This window comes from Dermochelys coriacea, chromosome 21 (genome assembly GCF_009764565.3).
Source record: "Dermochelys coriacea isolate rDerCor1 chromosome 21, rDerCor1.pri.v4, whole genome shotgun sequence".
NCBI lineage: Eukaryota > Metazoa > Chordata > Testudines > Dermochelyidae > Dermochelys > Dermochelys coriacea.
Window position 1 is genome coordinate 3,472,670 of NC_050088.1, and position 22,448 is coordinate 3,495,117.

The 22,448-nt window shown below is 40.2% G+C and overlaps 1 protein-coding gene across 1 annotated transcript; it reads right to left on the bottom strand.

Moving 5' to 3' along the window:
* Window positions 1–5,401: 5,401 nt before the first annotated feature.
* GUCA1B (guanylate cyclase activator 1B) lies at window positions 5,402–20,660 on the bottom strand. Its single transcript, XM_038380326.2, has 4 exons — window positions 20,329–20,660; window positions 16,402–16,551; window positions 7,268–7,382; window positions 5,402–5,532 (listed from the first exon to the last, which is right to left on the bottom strand). Exons 1-4 carry the CDS (start codon window positions 20,530–20,532, stop codon window positions 5,402–5,404), a joined length of 600 nt encoding a protein of 199 aa, XP_038236254.1. The 5' UTR covers window positions 20,533–20,660.
* Window positions 20,661–22,448: the final 1,788 nt, after the last annotated feature.

A 22,448-nucleotide genomic window follows, 5' to 3' on the forward strand; every position in this document is an offset into this window, starting at 1 on the left:
CCCTAAAATGTCATGCAACTGGCTTAAATATTATTAATTTTTTTTAAAAAATAATATATTTTGAGGGCTTTTTATTTCCCTGCTGGATTCTGAGCCTTTGAGGTGAACCTGCTTCATATTTTCCAGTTTTTCTTTATAGTTATGAGGGCTAGAAACTTACATTTTTTTAAATGAAAGCTGAGGGTCTCACATTATTATAGGGTTTTAAGAAAAAGATCAAATATCCTGAGACTTAAAAAAAAAATTACAGAATTGGTAGCACAGGGATTGTGCAAGTATTTTACATGGGGCACAGCTGGCTGCCCACCACTGTTGCAACAGGATATTTGTGAGTGGAGGATACATGTGGGTGGAGGTGAGGTTAAGACCTTGACATAGTCCTCCCCTCAGAGCAGGAGTGAATCGCTGGCCCCTACTGTGCTCACTTCCTGCCTCTCAAGACTGTGGGCCTGTGGACAGAGAATGGGCGTGTCAGAATAGATAGGTTTCAGAGTTGCAGCCGTGTTAGTCTGTATTCGCAAAAAGAAAAGGAGGATTTGTGGCACCTTAGAGACTAACAAATTTATTAGAGCATAAGCTTTCGTGAGCTACAGCTCACTTCATCGGATGCCTTCCACCAAATGCATCTGATGAAGTGAGCTGTAGCTCACGAAAGCTTATGCTCTAATAAATTTGTTAGTCTCTCAGGTGCCACAAGTACTCCTTTTCTTCCTATTCTCTATCACATCTCCCACACAGGCAATCTCTGCAGCAGCAAAGACTTCAGCTTTCTAACCTCATTATTTCACCTTCAGGCGTGTTCTAACTTTGGTGAAAATCAAGAATGGGAGCAAATGATGATCAGCTCAGAGAGTCAGATGGTATTTGTCTTTTAGCAAGCCTCAATACCCATCCTCCAGTTTCCCAATTTAGGCCAATGAGAAATTGGATCAGGCAAATTCAATTTCAGCTAGGCAGGAAGTCTGGAAAATGGATACAGTAGTTGACAGCAAGAGCCGACACAGAGGTCAAACTGAGTTTGGGAGGAGATCAAAGCATTTAGTGCTTATAGACTTAGCAGCGGGACTTTGGTTCCAGTACGATATTTTTGACAGAAGATGACAACGGCATTGATGACACAGAGAGAGAGGGAGAGAGAGATTGGGGCTGATTCCTCACTACTTTATGCCAGATTTATACTAGTGTAACAGAGTGGAAAATTGGCTTCATTATTTCTTTTATTTAGCCAGAATTTACATTTAGGGACTTTTAAAAAGTCTAATCAGCTCTTCTTCCCTTTGTCCTCAGCTTCCATTCTTAGCAAAGGCATGGCACTAGAAGTTACAGAAGGAATAATACACAGCACTCTGTATTTTGTAATTTGATAAGAGGAGCCATCTAATTAAAATAGCCCACTACCAACCCACTGGCTCTAAATTGCAGAAACCAACATTTGGTCACACATGCAACAGTGCCTACCACACAGGTGTTTCCATCACCCCATTAAAAATCATTTCACTATTGTGGTAGCAAAGTTAGTTTAAAAGACATTAATTACAAAAAAACAAAACAAAAAACCACCAGTAAGATTTGTAAACACTAGTGGCCAAATACAACCCTAGAATGAATCAGTGTAATTCCATTGAGCTCAGTGGAGTGGCATCTGCTTCCTTCAGAGCTTTGTTTGACCTTGATCCTACTGCTCCTAGTGAATGCACATGCTCCACTTATACAGTCAATAAAATATACTTACTTGAATCTGACTGTGGTGTATTCCTTCATAACTAATACAGCCACAATCCTGACCTCATTAATCTGATTAAGTCAATGATTTAAGGGGGGACCTTTGCTTCTGCCATATGAGTTTGCTGCTTTCGGATTAGTCCCTTCACAAAGGACAGTGGTCAGCTACATACAAATATGTAGCCTTTACCTTTGACAAACAATGACCAATTAAATAAGACCAAGTACTACCAGCAGCAGGGAGAGTCATCTGAGGACTGCCCTCTGGCTGAGCTGGGCTTGCTCCTGGTTTCACCTGGGAGTTAACCCCCTGCTGTCTGAGCTGATCTCAACAGGAAATCTGGCTCTTTATATATGTTGCTGCTGTTGGAGAAGCTGCCACTGTCATCTTCAATAATTCTGTGTCACTGGTCCTTGTGTAACCCACTGGTGAGCGTGTGTTATGTGGCCCTTCTCTACCTGCTACACAGAGGCTGTGAGTCTGGTACAGCTATAGAGCCTGACTCTTTAACTCCAGCTGCATTTAGCTCTGGAGTTCACTGGTTCAATGCCCAAGATGGTGGCCATCACATCTGCATCTCGCGTGGTGCATGATTTTGTCAGTGATGCTATATCAAATCCAATCTGGAAGAGAAACACTTATCTCATGGGCATCCTATTAGTTACAGGACAGTGAAGAAACCTATTAAGTCACTAGCCCATCTCCTTGTAATTGCAGGGTCAACCCCTACTGAATATTTTTTTTGCCTCATTCTGTTTAGTTATAGAAGACCCAAGCAAGGTGAGCCCCACCCCTTCCCAAGTTCATTATTTCATACCCTCAAAGATTTCTCTTAGACAGAACGTTGCTCCTGAGACTCATCTCGCTAATTTCACCCCATTGCTCTGCTTTATACCTCATGGGCCACCACTTCAATCTGAAGGGAAATGAGAAAAGGTAGAACATAGAAAGAAAACACACTATTTTAATAAATAAATATTCTTTATTAACTTTAAATGTTACAAAACTCTAACAGTGATTCTATACAAGCTTTCACTGCAATAGCCCACCAGCATATAGTTATCTGAATGGGGATGGGGGATTTCAACCATTTTTCTTTCTCCACAATCTGATTGGCTGACTGGCATAAGGAAGCTTCTACTATGTAATGAGAAACTAAAATATCAGCCACACGTAAACCTGAAAAGAAAATGAAATATGGAGTGGAAAAGCAATTGTCAAGTTGTATTAGGTTGGTTTGGATCCTGGAATTCCTATTATGAAGGTATAAATTCTGGATTGATTTCAATGAGCTTTGGATCAGGCCCTTACACCAGTGTGAAGCAGGACTAACTCCAATTAAGTCAAGCAGTTATATGCGTATAAAACCTGTGAGAGTTCAAAATCTGGTCTTGAGTAAATGACGACACAAAGTGCAAGGCAGTGGAGAATCGGGCTCCACGGAACATCTCTCAGTAGAGTGAGTATGAACAGAGCTATGTAAGTGGAAGGAGTCTAAGGACATATCATTTAGGCCACTCTCCATGTCACTTCTGAATTGGGTTGATCCTCTCTAACCCTGCTTTATGGGGAAGATCCCCAGCTGGTATAACTCAGGAACGCAGAACTAAAGTAAATAGAGCTACACTATCTTATACTAGCTGAGAATGTGGTCCCGGATTTATACCATGTTTACAACTAATCCATAGGCTGCTGTGTATTCTTCATTTTAAGTGTAGGGAATATCTCTGGAATTGGTAATAACTCTGAAACTAGAATGATGTTTTCAGAGCAGCCACTGTATAACCCAAAGTATAGCTTTTACTTAGAAATGAAAACCACCACCTCTTTTCTGTGCTGTGGCAATAACTGGATCACACTCTTACAAAGTCTATTTAACAAATAGACCAACATGTTTGGATTCATCTTTTAAACATGAGCTGCAGCACAATTTGAATCTCATTCTGTTTCCCCCTATTTCCCTACATTTAAAAAACCATGAAAGCCATAAAAGAACAAACCAGTGAACCAATGAGAAGCAAGAACATTACAGTAAAAGGCCACAGAAAAATGAAAAGTGATTGCAAGTCTCCCATAGATATGATTAGACGTACTGCTTCAAAGGGAAAAAATACAGGTCTAGTATATTCAGTCATATTTTTTCCTGGTTTAATTTTTTGATTGCAAATAAACTATTCAATACATTTGTCCCTTTTTTTCCCTGTCCATTATCCAACATGCATTCTGCAGATACAGTTGTTATTTGTAAGTATAACAAATCTCAGGCTAGAGGATGTCTATACATTATTTTCTCTATCAGCTATTCACTATTTGTGGTGTGCAACTGGCTTAGTGGCTCTGGAGTAAACTCACACCATGCTTATCCCTTAGGATAGTCATAGATCATTTTTGTTTCATTCTACCAGCACTCATTACAAACAAATGCTGGTGCTCTTGTTAATATGAAAATTAATGAACAAAATTCTGCCCTCTCATACCCACTCATTCCAGACACAAAACACCTCTCAATGGCAGTGAAAGTTCTGCAAGCTGAATGAGTTCAGAATAGATTCACAATGTAGAGAAATCTGCCTGACAGCAATGACTCAATATGAAAACAGAGGCTCAAAAAGAAGTGGACTTCTAATTATGTCAACCCAGCATCTAAATCCTGCAGTCGAGTAGTACTGCACTTTCTACTGCTACTCCATGGTATGGAGTTTTTATTTTCCCAACTCACCCAGAACCTACCAGAACCACCTGGCTTGATGCGGGGGTAGCATTTGGCAGATAGAAACTGGAGACAGAAAAGGCTTGTTCTCCATCTGCCCAGCCGGTATACTATTGTCCTCTACGATATATTTTCCTGTGCTCTGTATACATAGATTTGGCTACCAGCACAGAAATTCAGAACATAACATTGTCTCACGGGCTGGAATGTAACTTGCATTTGTGATGCTGTTATATTGATGTCTAATGATTTTAGGTTAGCAGCAATGCACTTATTACAATTAGTAATCGTTTGTATTACCAGAATGTCTAGAGCCCCAGTCACAGACCAGGACTCCCTGGTGGTAGGTGCTGTACAGACACAGAACAAAAAGAGTCCTTGTCCCAAAGAGCTTATTGTGGTCTATGAAATACTTCCACCTTTCATTCACACATGCATTAGGCATCATAATAGACTTCTTGAGTACTTCTCAGAGTCTGTTATCAAAGCACTTATTTTTTGTAGCTGTTTTCCAATATTTTCATCTCTCTGCAGGCATTGATAATATTGACAGACACACTGATCTACCATGAAAGCTATTCCACTGCATCAGGAACACTCCTTTCCCAATCCCCTGGTGCAGTCTCAATAACAAACACTGCTCAGAATACCAGCTGTGGCAGTATACTATCAGACATTACTTCTTTTGGGTGCAACCAGGAACCTGAGCTGACAAGCACGGTAGCATGTACAAAAATAGGCCTATTCCCTACAGTGGCTTGCCAGCAATGGTCTCCATGCTATATTCAGCATACAGGTGTGACATATGGAAAGATGGTTTCTCAAGCAATCTTAAGTTCTCATTTGGATGCTGATATTGTATTAAGAGTGACAGGCGATTGCCATCTGCTGATTTCACCCTCAAAATGAAATAGCCACCAGTGCATCCGGTATCACCCATTTTCATCCATATCATGATCACAGAGGATTCAATTAAAACAAGCACTTTTCCTTCTCTGTTCCACAATCCACCCTCCAGGGTTTACGTCCATTTGTAACATCTTCATCACCCATTTGTCTTTCCGTGCACCATCAATGAACTCATCAAGGGACAATTGCCCTGTAGAAGAAATGGGGAAGATAGTGATCAATAGAGTGTGACAGAAAGGCCTGGTTTACACTTAACATTTAGGTTGACATAGCTGTGTTGATCGGGGTGTGAAAAATCCATACTCCAGAGCACTGTATCTATGCTAACCTAACTCTCAGTGTAGACACAGCTAGGAAGATGGAAGAATGCTTCTGTTAGCCTAGGTACTTTGACGCAGGGAGGTGGTATTCCTTCACTGACAGAAAATGCCTTTCAGTCAGCACAGGCTGTGTCTACAACCTGGATATGTCTACGCTACACACCACTGGTGGTGACATTTAAGGGACATGAAACTCCATGCCACAATGAAAAGCACATCGTCTCCTCGCTAGGGTGTGTAGCTACACCTGTCAGTGAAAGGCTCCAGCCATGAGAAGGCAGCAGGACACTACACTGCTAAAAGTAGCATTGTAGCTGGAGAGGCATTGCTTGGGCAAATAGAGAGTGTGCAGGGTATGGACTTGAATACAGACCCACAACCTGCAGGTGTATCTTTACTTACTTAAGCTATGCCTCACCAACTACATTGCTCTTTTTACCTACGCTAGGGGGACTACATATGTGTGTACCCTATATGCTGCAAAAGAAGGGTGCAGTGTAGATGCACCTATGAGGTTATGCCGGCATACCTATGGTGCCATAGCTATGCTGGTGTACTCTCTGTAGTGTAGACATACTCGAAGTCAGAGAGAAGAGGTGAAAAAGAAGTAAAAATGATATTCTGTACATTAAATGCAAATGTAACAATGAGGGCAACAATTCATTACCAGTCCTCTGCTCATCAATATGTAACCTCTCTTTCAGGGTGCTGTAATATCACCAAAGGTATAGGTATTTCAGGTTTCAATCCATCCCACAACACGGTTACACAAAGTTTGTCATCAGATCCCTTTCCTAAGGCCTTGTCTACATGGGAAAATTGACTGTTCAGAATAACTATTCAGCTAGCACTATTCTGGTATAATTTTGCGATTCTGGAATAACTCCTCTGTGTGGCCTCTCTATTACTGAATAAAAGTGATTGTATTCTGGAGGAATTATTCCAAAGCAGAGTAATTACTCTCCAATAAAGTCACTTTTATTTTGGAACAGTGTCCACATGGGGGGTTATTCCAGAATAGCTAATATTCTAAAATAGCTATTCTGGTCAATTTCCCCATGTAGATAAGGCCTAAGAGACAGAAAAATATTCAGGCCTATCCTTCATGAAGTGGGCTTTTGACTAAGATCAAATGTTGCTATAGTTTCTGATACATCCTTTCTCAAACGAACTCTGAACCTGATCCTGCAAACCATTACTGATGTGAGTGGTCCCATTGACTTCAATGGGACTATAAAGGACTACTTCAGGGTTTCAGGATTGAGCCCTGTATTCTGCCTTTTCAGGGTACCTCATAATCTCAGGGATGTAGATGGGTATGGAATAATTACTTAGCTAGATTAGAAGATCTTTCCCATGTTGAACTCCTGTTTTCTTGTGTTATGATAACAGGAAATGTTCTCCTTCCCTTCGATATTGACCTTAATATAGTTACTTCAAGATTTACCCCAATATAACTGAGATCAGAGCTTGGTTCACCATTTCTAATATAAATAAGATGATCCTCCTTCTAAGTGATCAACAATAAAGTCAATTAAATTGGACTAGTCAGCATAGGTGTTTGTTCACAAGGCATGAATCCAACCTGAGTTGTAAATTTCTTACCATCCCCATTCTCATCTACTAACTGAAATATCCTCTCCACAACTTCCTCGGGGGAGAGCAGTGGAGTCCTCTCTTCCCTTTCTGACCGACACACTTTCTTCAACCTGTAAATAGACTGGAAGAAAAGAAGCTTGTGAGTAAAAGGGCTGTCAAGCACAAAACAACAAAGAAAGAGAGTTATTATTAATGATGACATTTAGCACTTTCAATCTGCTGTCTGTCTGTCTGCCTGTGTCTATCACAAACATTAATCAAACCTCAATGCTCCCCTGCAAGCTGGGTAAGCAAGTATTACTGTCCGCATTTTACAGAGGGGAAAATTCATGCTGAAAAGTTAAACGATTTGTCCAAGGCTACATAGCATGTCAGTGGCATATCTGGGGAAAGAACCCTAGTGCTTCCCTCCATCCATGCCTCCCAGATCTGAGCTCATTCACATCTCATTATTAGAATTACTACTAATTTATTTGGGGTGAATATAGTTGCTGATATTGGGGCCAGCTTTGGCAGTCACTGTGCTACTTCTGGCCCTGCTGGCACTCTCTAGCTGCAGAAAATATTTCTCTGCTAATAGAAAAAAAAAGAGGAGGAAGGGAAATAATAGTAATAAAAATAATGGTAAGTGAAAGTGAAAATGTTATTATTGATTGATTAATTAATTAATGAATCTATATCATCAGGATTGTTTCCTTTTCTGGGTCCAACTGGGCTCTCATGGAAGTTTTTGCCACTGAATTCAATGGGAGCAGGAACAGATCCTTACATTCACACCCCTAGAAGCATTTCAGTCTGTAAACATGTCTAAATGCAAAAACCCAGTAATAATAATGACCTTTCATTTATGTAGCACCTTTCATCCAAACAGATCCCAAATGAGTGTACTAGACAGGTTCCTAATACGATTTCAAGCTAAGAGCAGATACACTAGTATGTTAAAATATCTGGTCTAAATTGGAGTCAGTGGCATTACTCAAGATTTGAAGTGATGTAGCTGAAAGCACAGAGAGGTCTATTCTATTTTCTGTCACTAGAATTAGACAGATCTTTTCTATTCACCCCTCCATCCCAGCTGCCCTTGGGACAAATGCCTCTTCAGCACCAATTGTGTTCATGAGGTTGAAGCGTTTGGCTGGTATCTTGCCAGCCTGGAGATTGGTGAAGGTATGACACAGCCATGCCTGATTCAACATAAGAACATAAGAAAGGCCGTACTGGGTCAGACCAAAGGTCCAGCCAGCCCAGTATCCTGTCTACCAACAGTGGCCAATGCGAGGCGCCCCAGAGGGAGTGAACCTAACAGATAATGATCTAGTGATCTCTCTCCTGCCATCCTGACAAACAGAGGCTAGGGACACCATTCTTTACCCATCCTGGCTAATTGCCGTTAATGGACTTAACCTCCATGAATTTATCCAGCTCTCTTTTAAACTCTGTTATAGTCCTAGCCTTCACAACCTCCTCAAGGCAAGGAGTTCCACAGGTTGATTGTGCACTGAGTGAAGAAGAACTTCCTCTTATTAGTTTTAAACCTGCTACCCATTAATTTCATTTGGTGGCCCCTAGTTCTTATGGGAACAAGTTAATAACTTTTCCTTATTCACTTTCTCCATACCACTCATGATTTTATAGACCTCTATCATATCCCCCCTTAGTCTCCTCTTTTCCAAGCTGAAAAGTCCTAGCCTCTTTAATCTCTCCTCATATGGGAACTGTTCCAAACCTCTAATCATTTTAGTTGCCCTTTTCGGAACCTTTTCTAATGCCACTATATCTTTTTTGAGATGAGGAGACAACATCTGTATGCAGTATTCAAGATGTGGGTGTACTATGGATTTATATAAGGGCAATAAGATATTCTCCGTCTTATTCTCTATTCCTTTTTTAATGATTCCTAACATCCCGTTTGCTTTTTTGACTGCCGTGCACACTGCATGGACATCTTTAGAGAACTATCCATGATGACTCCAAGATCTTTCTCCTAAAATGGTTGTAGGGGACAATCTTGGCTCAAGTGATCATGAGCTAATTCAGTTCAAACTAAATGGAAGGATTAACAAAAATAAATCTGCAACTAGGGTTTTTGATTTCAAAAGGGCTGACTTTCAAAAATTAAGGAAATTAGTTAGGGAAGTGGATTGGACTGAAGAGCTTATGGATCTAAAGGTAGAGGAGGCCTGGGATTACTTTAAATCAAAACTGCAGAAGCTATCGGAAGCCTGTATCCCAAGAAAGGGGAAAAAATTCATAGGAAGGAGTGTAGACCAAGCTGGATGAGCAAGCATCTTAGAGAGGTGATTATGAAGAAGCAGAAAGCATACGGGGAGTGGAAGATGGGAGGGATCAGCAAGGAAAGCTACCTAATTGAGGTCAGAAGATGTAGGGATCAAGTGAGACAGGCTAAAAGTCGAGTAGAGTTGGACCTTGCAAAGGGAATTAAAACCAATAGTAAAAGGTTCTATAGCCATATAAATAAGAAGAAAACTAAGAAGGAAGAAGTGGGGCCGCTTAACACTGAGGATGGAGCGGAGGTTAAAGATAATCTAGGCATGGCCCAATATCTAAACAAATATTTTGCCTCAGTCTTTAATAAGGCTAAAGAGGATCTTGAGGATAATGGTAGCATGACAAATGAGAAGGAGGATATAGAGGTAGATATTACCAAATCAGAGGTAGAAGCGAAACTGAAACAGCTTAATGGGACTAAATCGGGGGGCTCAGATAATCTTCATCCAAGAATATTGAAGGAATTGGCACCTGAAATTGCAAGCCCATTAGCAAGAATTTTTAATGCATCTGTAAACTCAGGAATAGTACCGAATGATTGGAGAATTGCTAATATAGTTCCTATTTTTAAGAGAGGGAAAAAAAGTGATCCGGGTAACTACAGGCCAGTTAGTTTGACATCTGTAGTATGCAAGGTTCTGGAAAAATTTTTGAAGGAGAAATTAGTTAAGGACATTGAAGTCAATGGTAAATGGGACAAAATACAACATGGTTTTACAAAAGGTAGATCGTGCCAAACCAACCTAATCTCCTTTTTTGAAAAGGTAACAGATTTTTTAGATAAAGGAAATGCAGTGGATCTAATTTACCTAGATTTCAGTAAGGCGTTTGATACCGTGCCACATGGGGAATTATTAGTTAAATTGGAGAAGATGGGGATCAATATGAACATCAAAAGGTGGATAAGGAATTGGTTAAAGGGGAGACTGCAACGGGTCCTACTGAAAGGCGAACTGTCAGGTTGGAGGGAGGTTACCAGTGGAGTTCCTCAGGGATCGGTTTTGGGACCAATCTTATTTAATCTTTTTATTACTGACCTTGGCACAAGAAGTGGGAGTGTGCTAATAAAGTTTGCAGATGATACAAAGCTGGGAGGTATTGCCAATTCGGAGAAGGATCGGGATATTATACAGGAGGATCTGGATGACCTTGTAAACTGGAGTAATAGTAATAAGATGAAATTTAATAGTGAGAAGTGTAAGGTTATGCATTTAGGGATTAATAACAAGAATTTTAGTTATAAGTTGGGGACGCATCAATTAGAAGTAACGGAAGAGGAGAAGGACCTTGGAGTATTGGTTGATCATAGGATGACTATGAGCTGCCAATGTGATATGGCTGTGAAAAAAGCTAATGCGGTTTTGGGATGCATCAGGAGAGGCATTTCCAGTAGGGATAAGGAGGTTTTAGTACCATTATACAAGGCACTGGTGAGACCTCACCTAGAATACTGTGTGCAGTTCTGGTCTCCCATGTTTAAAAAGGATGAATTCAAACTGGAGCAGGTACAGAGAAGGGCTACTAGGATGATCCGAGGAATGGAAAACTTGTCTTATGAAAGGAGACTTAAGGAGCTTGGCTTGTTTAGCTTAACTAAAAGAAGGTTGAGGGGAGATATGATTGCTCTCTATAAATATATCAGAGGGATAAATATAGGAGAGGGAGAGGAATTATTTCAGCTCAGCACCAATGTGGACACAAGAACAAATGGGTATAAACTGGCCACCAGGAAGTTTAGACTTGAAATCAGACGAAGGTTTTTAACCATCAGAGGAGTGAAGTTTTGGAATAACCTTCCAAGGGAAGCAGTGGGGGCAAAAGATCTATCTGGTTTTAAGATTCTACTCGATAAGTTTATGGAGGAGATGGTATGATGGGATAATGGGTTTTTGGTAAGTAATTGATCTTTAAATATTCAGGGTAAATAGGCCAAATCCCCTGAGATGGAATATTAGATGGATGGGATCTGATTTACTATAGAAAATTCTTTCCTGGGTATCTGGCTGGTGAATCTTGCCCATGTGCTCAGGGTTTAGCTGATTGCCATATTTGGGGTCGGGAAGGAATTTTCCTCCAGGGCAGATTGGAGAGGCCCTGGAGGTTTTTTTGCCTTCCTCTGTAGCATGGGGCATGGTTGACTGGAGGGAGGCTCCTCTGCTCCTTGAAGTTTTGAACCATGATTTAAGGACTTCAATAGCTCAGACATGGGTGAGGTTTTTCATAGGAGTGGGTGGGTGACGTTCTGTGGCCTGCGCTGTGCAGGAGGTCGGACTAGATGATCAGAATGGTCCCTTCTGACCTTAGTATCTATGAATCTATGAATTGTAGCTAAATTAGCCCCCATCATATTGTACGTGTAGTTGAGGTTATTTTTTCCAATGTGCATTACTTTACATTTATCCACATTAAATTTCATTTGCCACTTTGTTGCCCAATCACTTAGTTTTGTGAGATCTTTTTGAAGTTCTTCACAGTCTGCTTTGGTCTTAACTATCTTGAGCAGTTTAGTATCATCTGCAAACTTTGCCACCTCAAGGTTTACCCCTTTCTCCAGATCATTTATGAATAAGTTGAATAGGATTCGTCTTAGGACTGACCCTTGTGGAACACCACTCGTTACCCCTCTCCATTCAGAAAATTTACCATTTATTCCTACCCTTTGTTCCCTGTCTTTTAACCACTTCTCAGTCCATGAAAGGATCTTCGCTCTTATCCCATGACAACTTAATTTGCATAAGAGCCTTTGGTGAGGGACCTTGTCAAAGGCTTTCTGGAAATCTAAGTACACTGTGTCCACTGGATCCCCCTTGTCCATATGTTTGTTGTTTGTTACCGGTCTGTAATTGCCAGGATCACCTCTAGAGCCCTTCTTAAATCTTTGCTTTACATTACCTATCTTCCAGTCATTGGGTACAGTAGATGATTTAAAGGACAGGTTACAAACCATAGTTAATAGTTCCACAGTTTCACATTTGAGTTCTTTCAGAACTCTTGGGTGAATGCCATCTGGTCCCGGTGACTTGTTACTGTTAAGTTTCTCAATTAATTCCAAAACCTCCTCTAGTTGCACTTCAATCTGTGACAATTCCTCAGATTTGTCACCTGCAAAAGACAGCTCAGGTTTGGGAATCTCCCTAACATTCTCAGCAGTGAAGACTGAAGAAAAGAATTCATTTAGTTTCTCTGCGATGACTTTATCATCTTCAAGTGCTCCTTTTGTATCTCGATTGTCCAGGGGCCCCACTGGTTGTTTAGCAGACTTCCTGCTTCTGATGTACTTAAAAAACATTTTGTTATTACCTTTTGAGTTTTTGGCTAGCTGTTCTTCAAACTCCTTTTTGGCTTTTCTTATTACATTTTTACATTTAATTTGGCAGTGTTTATGTTCCTTTCTATTTACCTCACTAGGATTTGACTTCCACTTTTTAAAAGATGCCTTTTTATCTTTCACTGATCTTTTACATGGTTGTTAAGTCACGGTGGCTCTTTTTTAGTTCTTTTACTGTGTTTTTTAATTTGGGGCATACATTTAAGTTGAGCCTCTATTATGGTGTCTTTGAAAAGTGTCCATGCAGCTTGCAGGGATTTCATTCTAGTGACTATATCTTTTAATTTCTCTTTAACTAACCTCCTCATTTTTGCATAGTTCCCCTTTCTGAAATTAAATGCCACAGTGTTGGGCTGTTGAGGTGTTCTTCCCACCACAGGAATGTTAAATGTTATTATATTATGGTCACTATTTCCAAGCGGTCCTGTTATAGTTACCTCTTGGACCAGACCCTGTGCTCCACTCAGGACTAGATCGAGAGTTGCCTCTCCCCTTGTGGGTTCCTGTACCAGTTGCTCCAAGAAGCAGTCATTTAAAGTATCGAGAAATTTTGTCTCTGCATTTTGTCCTGAGGTGACATGTAACCAGTCAATATGGGGATAATTGAAATCCCCCACTATTATTGAGTTCTTTATTTTGGTAGCCTCTCTAATCTCCCTTAGCATTTCATCATCACTATCACTGTCCTGGTCAGGTGGTTGATAATAGATCCCTACTGTTATATTTTTATTAGAGTGTGGAATTACTATCCATAGAGATTCTATGGAACATGTGAACTCATTTAAGATTTTTATTTCATTTGAGTCTACATTTTCTTTCACATATAGTGCCACTCGCCCCCCCCCGCACACACAACCTGTTGTGTCCTTCCGATATATTTTGTACCCCAGAATGATTGTGTCCCATTGATTGTCCTCACTCCACCAGGTTTCTATGATGCCTATTATATCAATATCCTCCTTTAACACAAGGCACTCTAGTTCACCCTTCTTACTATTTAGACTTCTAGCATTTCTGAACAAGCACTTTAAAAACTTGCCACTGTTTATTTATCTGCCCTTTTCTGATGTGTCAGATTCTTTATCTGAATGTTTCTCGTCTGATCTGGCCCATACGTTATCCTCTTCCATCATCTTCTCCTGACTAAAACCTAGAGACTCTGTATCAATAGACTCTCCTCTAAGAGAAGTCTCTGTCCGATCCACGAGCACCTCTGCAGCCATCGGCTTTCCGCCCCATCTCTTAGTTTAAAAACTGCTCTGCAACCTTTTTAATGTTAAGTGCCAGCAGCCTGGATCCACTTTGGTTTAGGTGACCTTAAAACCATTCCCCGTTGACCTTAAAACCATGGCTAAACTTCACTAGGGCTGTCCTCCCTGATGGTGCTCGTCAAAGGATCCTTACCACACCTGCTGCCATGATCTATTCAAGAAGAGGGGTCAATTGGCTTTAGTGAAGAAGATACTAGCTAATTACAATCACTGCTGTGACTACTAAGTACTTCCTTTGCTGTTTAGGAGAGAATTGAGCAAAATTGCGCAAATTTGTTTCGGCATCCGATCCACAATCCGCAAACACAGCTTGCGGATATCCTCATTTGCGGATGTGGATATCTGCGGATATAAAGCAGATATCCATAGATTTGCAGGGCTCTAAGAATTGGGAAGAAGTTCCCAGAAGAGGTTAAGTGCTCAGGTACTACAGTGAAAAGAGAGAGAGAGAGAGCGCAATCTTAATTCTTTCAAAGGAAAGCTGATCCTGCCTGGTCAAAGAGAACTTGTGCCAAGAAGAGCTAGTCCATCCTGATTTCTCTGAACATATTCATTATTCATAAAGATTTTTCTAAGATTTCAGCTGATAAATTTTCAGCCTACAGGGTATCCACGAACTGGGGACTGTGACTATTTGCTATTTTTTTATTCATGATGTCTGACTGATCACTTATGTCACATCGAATGTTTCTGATCCATGACTGAGTAACTGAAAACTTTTAAACGGGAGAAGACTGAATAAGGCATCGTGAATATCCTTGTTTCATGCACAAGCAACCTGGCTCACGTATGAATGCTGACAGGCACACAAAAACCATGCTTTTTTCCAATTGCTTGTGTGTACAAAGCTCATTCAAGGAAATGTTCACCAAAGGGATCTCATCAAACCGGAAACTGATGGGGATTCTAATGGATATTATTAATGATGTTTTTGCAGCATTCACCTGACTCTAGTTATGAGCCTAATCCCAGCAATTCATCCTCTCCAGTTAGAACCAGAGAATAAAATTCACCCTCCTCCCTCACCCCGATGATTATTTGTTCCATACTCATTTCACATGTGACAATGACATCAGTAAATTAGAGCTGATTGAATTTTTCCAAATTTTGACTTTTCAACAAAACAAAGGGATGTTTTTTTTGCAGAAAGTGTCCCTTTCTTTGACCAGCTCTTTTGATACAGTATCTTTTCAGAGAATCTCAAAGGGGTTTATAATCACTAATTAAGTCTCACAAATATCCCTGAGAAGTAGGTACATATAATGATACCCAGATGGGGTAACTGCAGCACAGAGAGATTGAGAGTTTTGTCCAAGGTCACACAATATCTAGAACCAATGAGTCCTGGCGCTCAATCCCTTTGCCCTAAACTCTAAGCCACAAGCTCTCCCTCAACCGCTGTCTATGTATGAACAGCAATTGCAGAATACATAACAGAAATTCACAGTGTGGATCAGCAAGGATGATTCTGCCCAGTATTACCACTAACTTGTGTCTCTCCCCTTACTGCACAGTATTCAGGCAGGAAACCTTGACCCAGACTCATAAATAATATGAAATTCACACGAGTAAGAGTATGTGTTGTTGAGTGAGGAATCCACCGGTGGTTACAGGGACAGGTCCTCCCTGGCTACTATTTCTGCCTCCTGCCTTCCTGGGCCTCTGATGCATGGTCTGTGGGCAACTGATCCATATGTCTGCAGATCATGGAGCTTATTTCCTGGCCTTCCCCAGTGGTTCCCACCTTGCCATTGCACAAAGGATGCGGTAGTCCCTGTCACTGAGGCTGGCCATTCTCACTTAGGGTTTCATCATTATCCCGAATTATTTCTGCAATTACTAACTCATTTGAGAACAGTACAGGTCATTATGTTGAGCAGGGAAAAGTGTCTTGCTTAATGACATTAATCCCTTGGCTCATGAGTAGTATGAGGCATAAAGAGCATACCCAAATGAGTAGATAGATTTAGATCTTGGGCTTGAGGCATTGAACTGAAGCGGAGAAGATGGTTCTGCTCCTGGCTTTGCCACAGACTCCCTGTCTTTGAGCAAATCACTTAATTTCTCTGTGCTTCCCTTCCCCATCTGTAACATAATCCTTACTTATATCCTTTGTCTGTCTTGTCTACTCAGTTTGTTAACTCTTTGAGGAAGAGACTGCCTTTACTATATGTATATATAGTGTGTAGCATAATGGGCCCCTGGTCTCAGTTGGGTCCTCTAATTGCTAGTAATAGTGAAGTCCTACTTACATCAACTATTTCTAAGAGCTCAGGTTTGTCTATGCAGCCGTTCCCATCCTTGTCGTACACTTTGAATGTCCATCTCAGCTTGTGTTCCAATTTTCCTCGTAGGACAAGATTCAAAGCAGCCACATACTCCAGAAAATCAATGGTATTATCCTGCAGACAAAAGAGAGGCAATGACAGGGACACTTAGTCAGACCCGATCAATACAATTGTTTTGTATTGTAAACAAGGATGAAAAATATGCCGAGGTGATTCTCTTGATTATGTGGTTATTTATTTATTTCCTTCCGTACATTTTTGAAAGAATCCTGTGCACTTTCAAGCCAATTGATTGATTATGCAAAGGGGGATCTGTTGTTGAATCTGATCTGAAGGTTTCAGGTGTTCACTGTCTTAAACAAAAAACCAGAGCCTTCCCCAATTGCTCTGTTTAACTAGGTGAGAAGGGAAAAGACAAGGAAAAAATCAGGTCAAGTCTTGTATATACAGAATTTTTTAAACTTTGATGTATTTATTTTAACAAGGAACAAAAAGCGCTGTTTAAAATGTGCATTTATTTTAATACTCCCTAGTGTGCTCTAGAATTGCTCCCAGTGGATGAAATTCACCCCTGTGCAGAGGGCCAGCCAAAGTCTATGCTTTGTGTAAGTCCTGCTTCAGCCCCACTTAAGCTCTGCTTTGAGAGTTTTAACTGGGACTTAGTACCACCTAGGCCTTTGCACAGGAATGAATTTCACCTTCTGTGACCCTGCTGGATTGAAACTGATATCAGCCCAGAGTAATCTAAATTTCCAAACAATGGAAGATTTTTAACAATTTAAAGATAAACCATGATCCAATCTACAAAGGTACTTGTGAGCTGGTAGTCTACAACTTGATGTGCTGCTGCATGGAGATTTGAGGTTCAAAGGGAGAATGAAGTGACTTTTCACTAATACCTAAAGCTACAGACATGGGTCTAGATCTTTAACTGGTACAAATTGCTGCAGCGACATTGACTTCAATAGATTTAAGCCAGTTTACACCAGCTGAGGATCTGGCCCCAGATTCCCTACCACTAAGTCCGAGGACTGTCTCCCCTCAGGGCAGGTTGCCCTCAGAGAGGCCCTGCTATGTAATACCAGGTTTACAGGCATATCAGCTCATGGCCAGTGATCAGAAGCACACTGGAAGTTGCACAGGAGAGTACTCAGACGGCCTACCGAAATGTGCACTTCTTAAGGCAGCGAGAATCACTTGTCAATGCCCAGCATGTTCATTCAGTTTATTATGGCTGTTCCATAACAGTTGTGGTGGGTCTGTGCTTTATGGGAAGAGCAGAAGGGCCGAAGTGTTTCTATCTTGTGTGTGCACTATCTAGTCTATACTTTGCAGGCTATGATGTCAGAAAGATTTCCTTACATTCACCCTCCCTAACATTTGGGAGTATTATGATCATTACATTGTTGTTAAAAATATTCCCTTTTTCATTCCATTCATGCCTGCGCTTCTCTCCTGCTAGTGCTAATGGGAAGTATGAACAGTATGTGGGCCGACTGCAGAATTGACTTCTATGACCTGATACTGCAACTGTTAGTGTACAGGTTTCAGAGTAGCAGCCGTGTTAGTCTGTATTCGCAAAAAGAAAAGGAGGACTTGTGGCACCTTAGAGACTAACAAATTTATCTGAGCATAAGCTTTCGTGAGCTACAGCTCACTTCATCGGAGTGTACAGGTCCCCTGTTGCACCTGGTTGGAGCTCCATTGATTTAAATGGGGCACTCATTTAGCACTCAGGTGCTGTCATTTGCAAGACAGGGGCCTGTGTTTCTTTGGAAATGCAATCTTTGCTGAATCTGTAAAATTTCAAATTAGAGTAATGCAGAGGCAACCACACAGACATTTAGTCAGTTCCAATGCCCATTTAGACACAGTTTAACACCTTTAAGAAACAATCTTAATGAAATTAAACTGCATTGAAAACCCCCCCTTTTTGCTCATGTAAATAGCAAGGCCCTGAAAGTCAATGGGGTTACACAAGTGCCCCTGGCATGGCTGCAGTTGCAGTACTTGGACTTAAGGTTTTGTAGAAGCTTCTTTTCAGCAACCTAATTTCTGAGCCAAATGTGATTTGTCAGACTCTCTTTCATGGCCTCGCCCGCTATCCTTTCTCTGGACTTGACCCTACTGATTTCAATGGTAGCAGGATAGGGACCCTCTATATCTAATGGAGGAAGGCTGATGACCATCAACCCTTTGTCCCACATTGACTTGCAATAATTATTTGCACCACCATACAACTAATATGGCTGGGGCTTCAAAGAAACTTAGGAGAGTTGTAGGAACCCAACTTCCCTCAAATTTCAGTGGGAGTTGGCTGCTTAACTCCTTATACTCCTTTCAAAATCTAACTATCTACCTATCTATCTAGCTAACTGATAAGGTTAATATTTAGCAAAACAGATTAGGGGCCTATTTCTCCATTACCTTGACCTTGTATCATAATTTTCACCAACACAAAGTTAGTACACAGTGGGCATAAAGTGTTACTGAACTGGAATGGTAGCATTTCACACCCATTTTGCAAAGGTGTAAATGACAACACAACAGAGAATCAGGCCCAAATGTTATAATTATTTAAGTCACTTCTTACTTCTTGAATGGTTTAAATCAATATATTGTTTAACTTCCACCTGTTTATCGTTATTTGTGCATCTGATAATGATAATGAAACCTACCTTTTATAGAGTACTTTTCCAAATCCAAAATGCTTTTCCTGTTTATAACATAGATGATGTTAAAAAGATGTGTCGGTTGTCACTACTTAGGGACTTATCTTGAACTGCTCATGAAAACAGCAGCTATGAAAATTATTTAAATTATATCAGCGAATTATTAATGCTCTTGTGAGAGCAGTGGAGAAATTTCAGAGCATTAGAAACTAACAAGGACGAAATATTGTCATGGTAGTACAAATAATTAATGTTAACAAAAATGAGGTGCATGGTAACTCTTCACGATAGAGGTTGGCTTCTTTTGTGGCTTGTACATTTCTGGTGCTTAATTAATCATCAATCATCATCATCATGAGTTACCGTGGGAGTAACATGAGCCAGTGAAATCAGAGGGACTGCTTGCAGAGCGAAGTACTAATCAGGATGAGTAAGAGTGGCAGAATCAGGCTCAGTAATAGTCATCTCAGCACTAGATCAGTATTTGAACTCCATGGGGTGCTCATAGAGCACTTTGTCCTGTTATTTCCAGCTTCGCCTTAGTTCTATATTAACTATATACAGCGGGGCTCTTTTTTTAGGACTTGACCCAAGGACTAATTAAGTCAATTGGAATCTTTCTATTGACTTTGGTGGGCTTTAGAATGGGCCCAAAGTGAAGTGACTTTCTGCATATAACAGCTTCACTCACCAGATGTTTCACTAAAACTGGGATTTCAGTCTGTGCTTTCATGGCACTGACAATACAAGACTCTCATTCCATTTCACAGAATACAGAGCCTCACTAGACCTTCATTCACTACAATTCCCTCTATACCACGAGAGGAAGATAACTCTTTGGCATTCATCTCTACTGTCTGAGGATCTTTAGGAACATTGGCTAACGTGGGAGCCTAAAGTTAAGCATCTAAATCCATACTTAGGCATGTGAGTGAGAAAATGTTGGCCTTAATTGATACCTATGGTTTAGATTCAGCTACCAGAACTAAAGGGGATGTTTTCATTTAGTTAGTCCTTGCATCATGGAAGGAACTAGAGCTCCTTCTTGGGCTACCAGGGTTCAACCCTGACAGATCTGTCACTAACTTTGTCTCAAACTTAATAAAAAACAAACAACAGGATGTGATGAGCCAAGACAATCCCCAAGTTTCAGAAGGAAAAGAAGACTGGTTATTGATCTACTTAACCAGCACCACTACTGCAGGTCTTTAACACTTACCCCATTCTTATCAAAAGCTTTGAACATAGTCTCAATATATTCTGCTGCTTTCTGGTTATCCTGGACTCCAAAGAAGCGTTTGAATTCATGCATGAAGAGAGTCCCGCTGGGACATTCCACCACAAACTTCTTATACCATTCCTGCAACTCAGCAACATCAATGTCTGCTTGTTCCCCTTCCTCATTGGTGAAATGTTGTCCCATGTTGCTCCCAAAAACAGAAGAGAAAGAAAGACAGAAAGAAAAAAGAAAGTAAAATGTAGTCAATGTCCTTTAGCTTATATTGTTTCTTTTTCTCCTTCAGCTGCTTTTTCTTCCTTCTGTTTCTTCTTGGGTTATTTCCTGTCTTTGTTTCTCTATTCTATCTTTCATGGGTTCTGTATATTTCTGTTTTGTTACCTTGTGTTGCCTTTGCTTTATTTCTTCTCTTCTTTCTTTCTCTTTCCTTCTATTCTGAGGTCTCTGCTCACCCCTACAATCTCATTCCCTCACTAGAGGATCCGGGAGTGGGTTTCCTTAGTTAAATTAGTACAACATGTGGTGTTAGACTGGGATAAAAATAACTAAGATCATTAGGAGATTCCCACTATGTGTCACAGAGACCTTCACATGTTCCAGAGCAGGACCTCATTTAAGAGCAAACTCCAGGCAGGATCAAAACGATTTCTAATGTCAATCTAAGGATTTGAAAGCTGAGGTTCCCACTAATATGTGATGTATAATCCCCTTCTCTCTGACTCTGTGCATTATTTGAATAATAAAGCAATCAGAAATGAGTAGTTTCTAGTCACTGACATAAGTATGAATTTTTTGGGATGGACACTCCAGGCTTTCCTGCAAGTGTGTAAAATATTCACAAGGATAAGCGAAACTACTAGAAATAGAAGTGTTTTTACTTTTTTAAAAAAACTCCAAAACAGGTCCAGTTTGATGAAACATGTGCCATCTTTTACACATTTTTAATTAAAAAATAGGCTCCTTTTCCAGTGAAAATGAGGTTTTTGGTGTAGTTTTTTAAAGCGTCTAAGTGACTCATCAGCCTTGGACTCTTGGAAATCTCACCCAGAGTACCCCAATAAGAGATACAGATATCCCGTAGTACCCCAATAGGACATACAGCTTAAATTAAACTGAAATTACTTGGATATGATCATGTTGCTTCCTACCTTTCTGCTGCTATTTACACTTTCCATAACCATCTCACTGTTAATTTGTGTTCCCCAACTGTCTACTATTTATTGCACAGAACAGTTTTAAACATTGTGTGAGCGATTAACACACATGAATTTTGTGTTTTCTCTCCAGGAGACTGCAGTTCAAAATTTCAAATTGTGTGCTGAAAGTTAGGCATCTGCATCAATACCTGGATCTCAGAGTTGCAAAACTTTCAGTGACTTCAGATGGAGCTTAGGGTTCCAAGCACCTCTGAAAATCAGGCCCATCTAGTTGCATTAAATATAGATTTAGGTGCCTGCCTTTAGGAATCCAGGCTTGAAAATTTGGCCATTGGATTTTCCTATTATGAATTTTTCATTCTCTGATATTCTGTATGCATAAATATGGTCAGTCAGGTTGTATTAATGACTAACTCTTATTTGTTATAGGCCCTGATCCTGCAAACACTTACACATATGGGTAACTTTATACATATGAGAAGTCCTGTTAACATCAGGGGAACTATTGCCATGCATAGAGTTAGTTGTGTGTGCTTCAGACCTTTCCTATGAGAATTGATAAAATTAAAAGAGGAAAATTAAAACCTCTTAATGGTTTGTATATAAGATGTTTGATTTTCAAAAAACAGCATTCCTATACATTTATTTAAAAAATTTAAAACAGAAATATCATATTAAAAATCTTTTTTTTTCAAATCTTGTATCTCATTCTTTCATTGAAATGCTTGAAAGTGTTTACTACATGCCGTAATGAAATATTTCAGGTCTTATAGAGAGAGAAGAAACATCAGCTTCTAATAGCTTAATTATTATTTATTATTTATATTATGGTAGCACCTACAAACCCTAGTAAAAATCAGGACCGTATTATGCTAGGCACAGTATACAGATAACACAGCCCCTGCACCAGACATCTTACAATCTAATACCTCACTCCCAAAGATT

Excerpts from the sequence above, each read along its gene's own strand:
- GUCA1B (XM_038380326.2), bottom strand. The coding sequence starts at position 20,532 with ATGGGACAACATTTCACCAATGAGGAAGGGGAACAAGCAGACATTGAT. Across the intron at positions 7,383-16,401 it reads AGCTCTTAGAAATAGTTGAT|TCTATTTACAGGTTGAAGAA; the intron begins GTAAGTAGGACT and ends CTTTTCTTCCAG. Across the intron at positions 5,533-7,267 it reads AGTAGATGAGAATGGGGATG|GGCAATTGTCCCTTGATGAG; the intron begins GTAAGAAATTTA and ends TTTCTTCTACAG.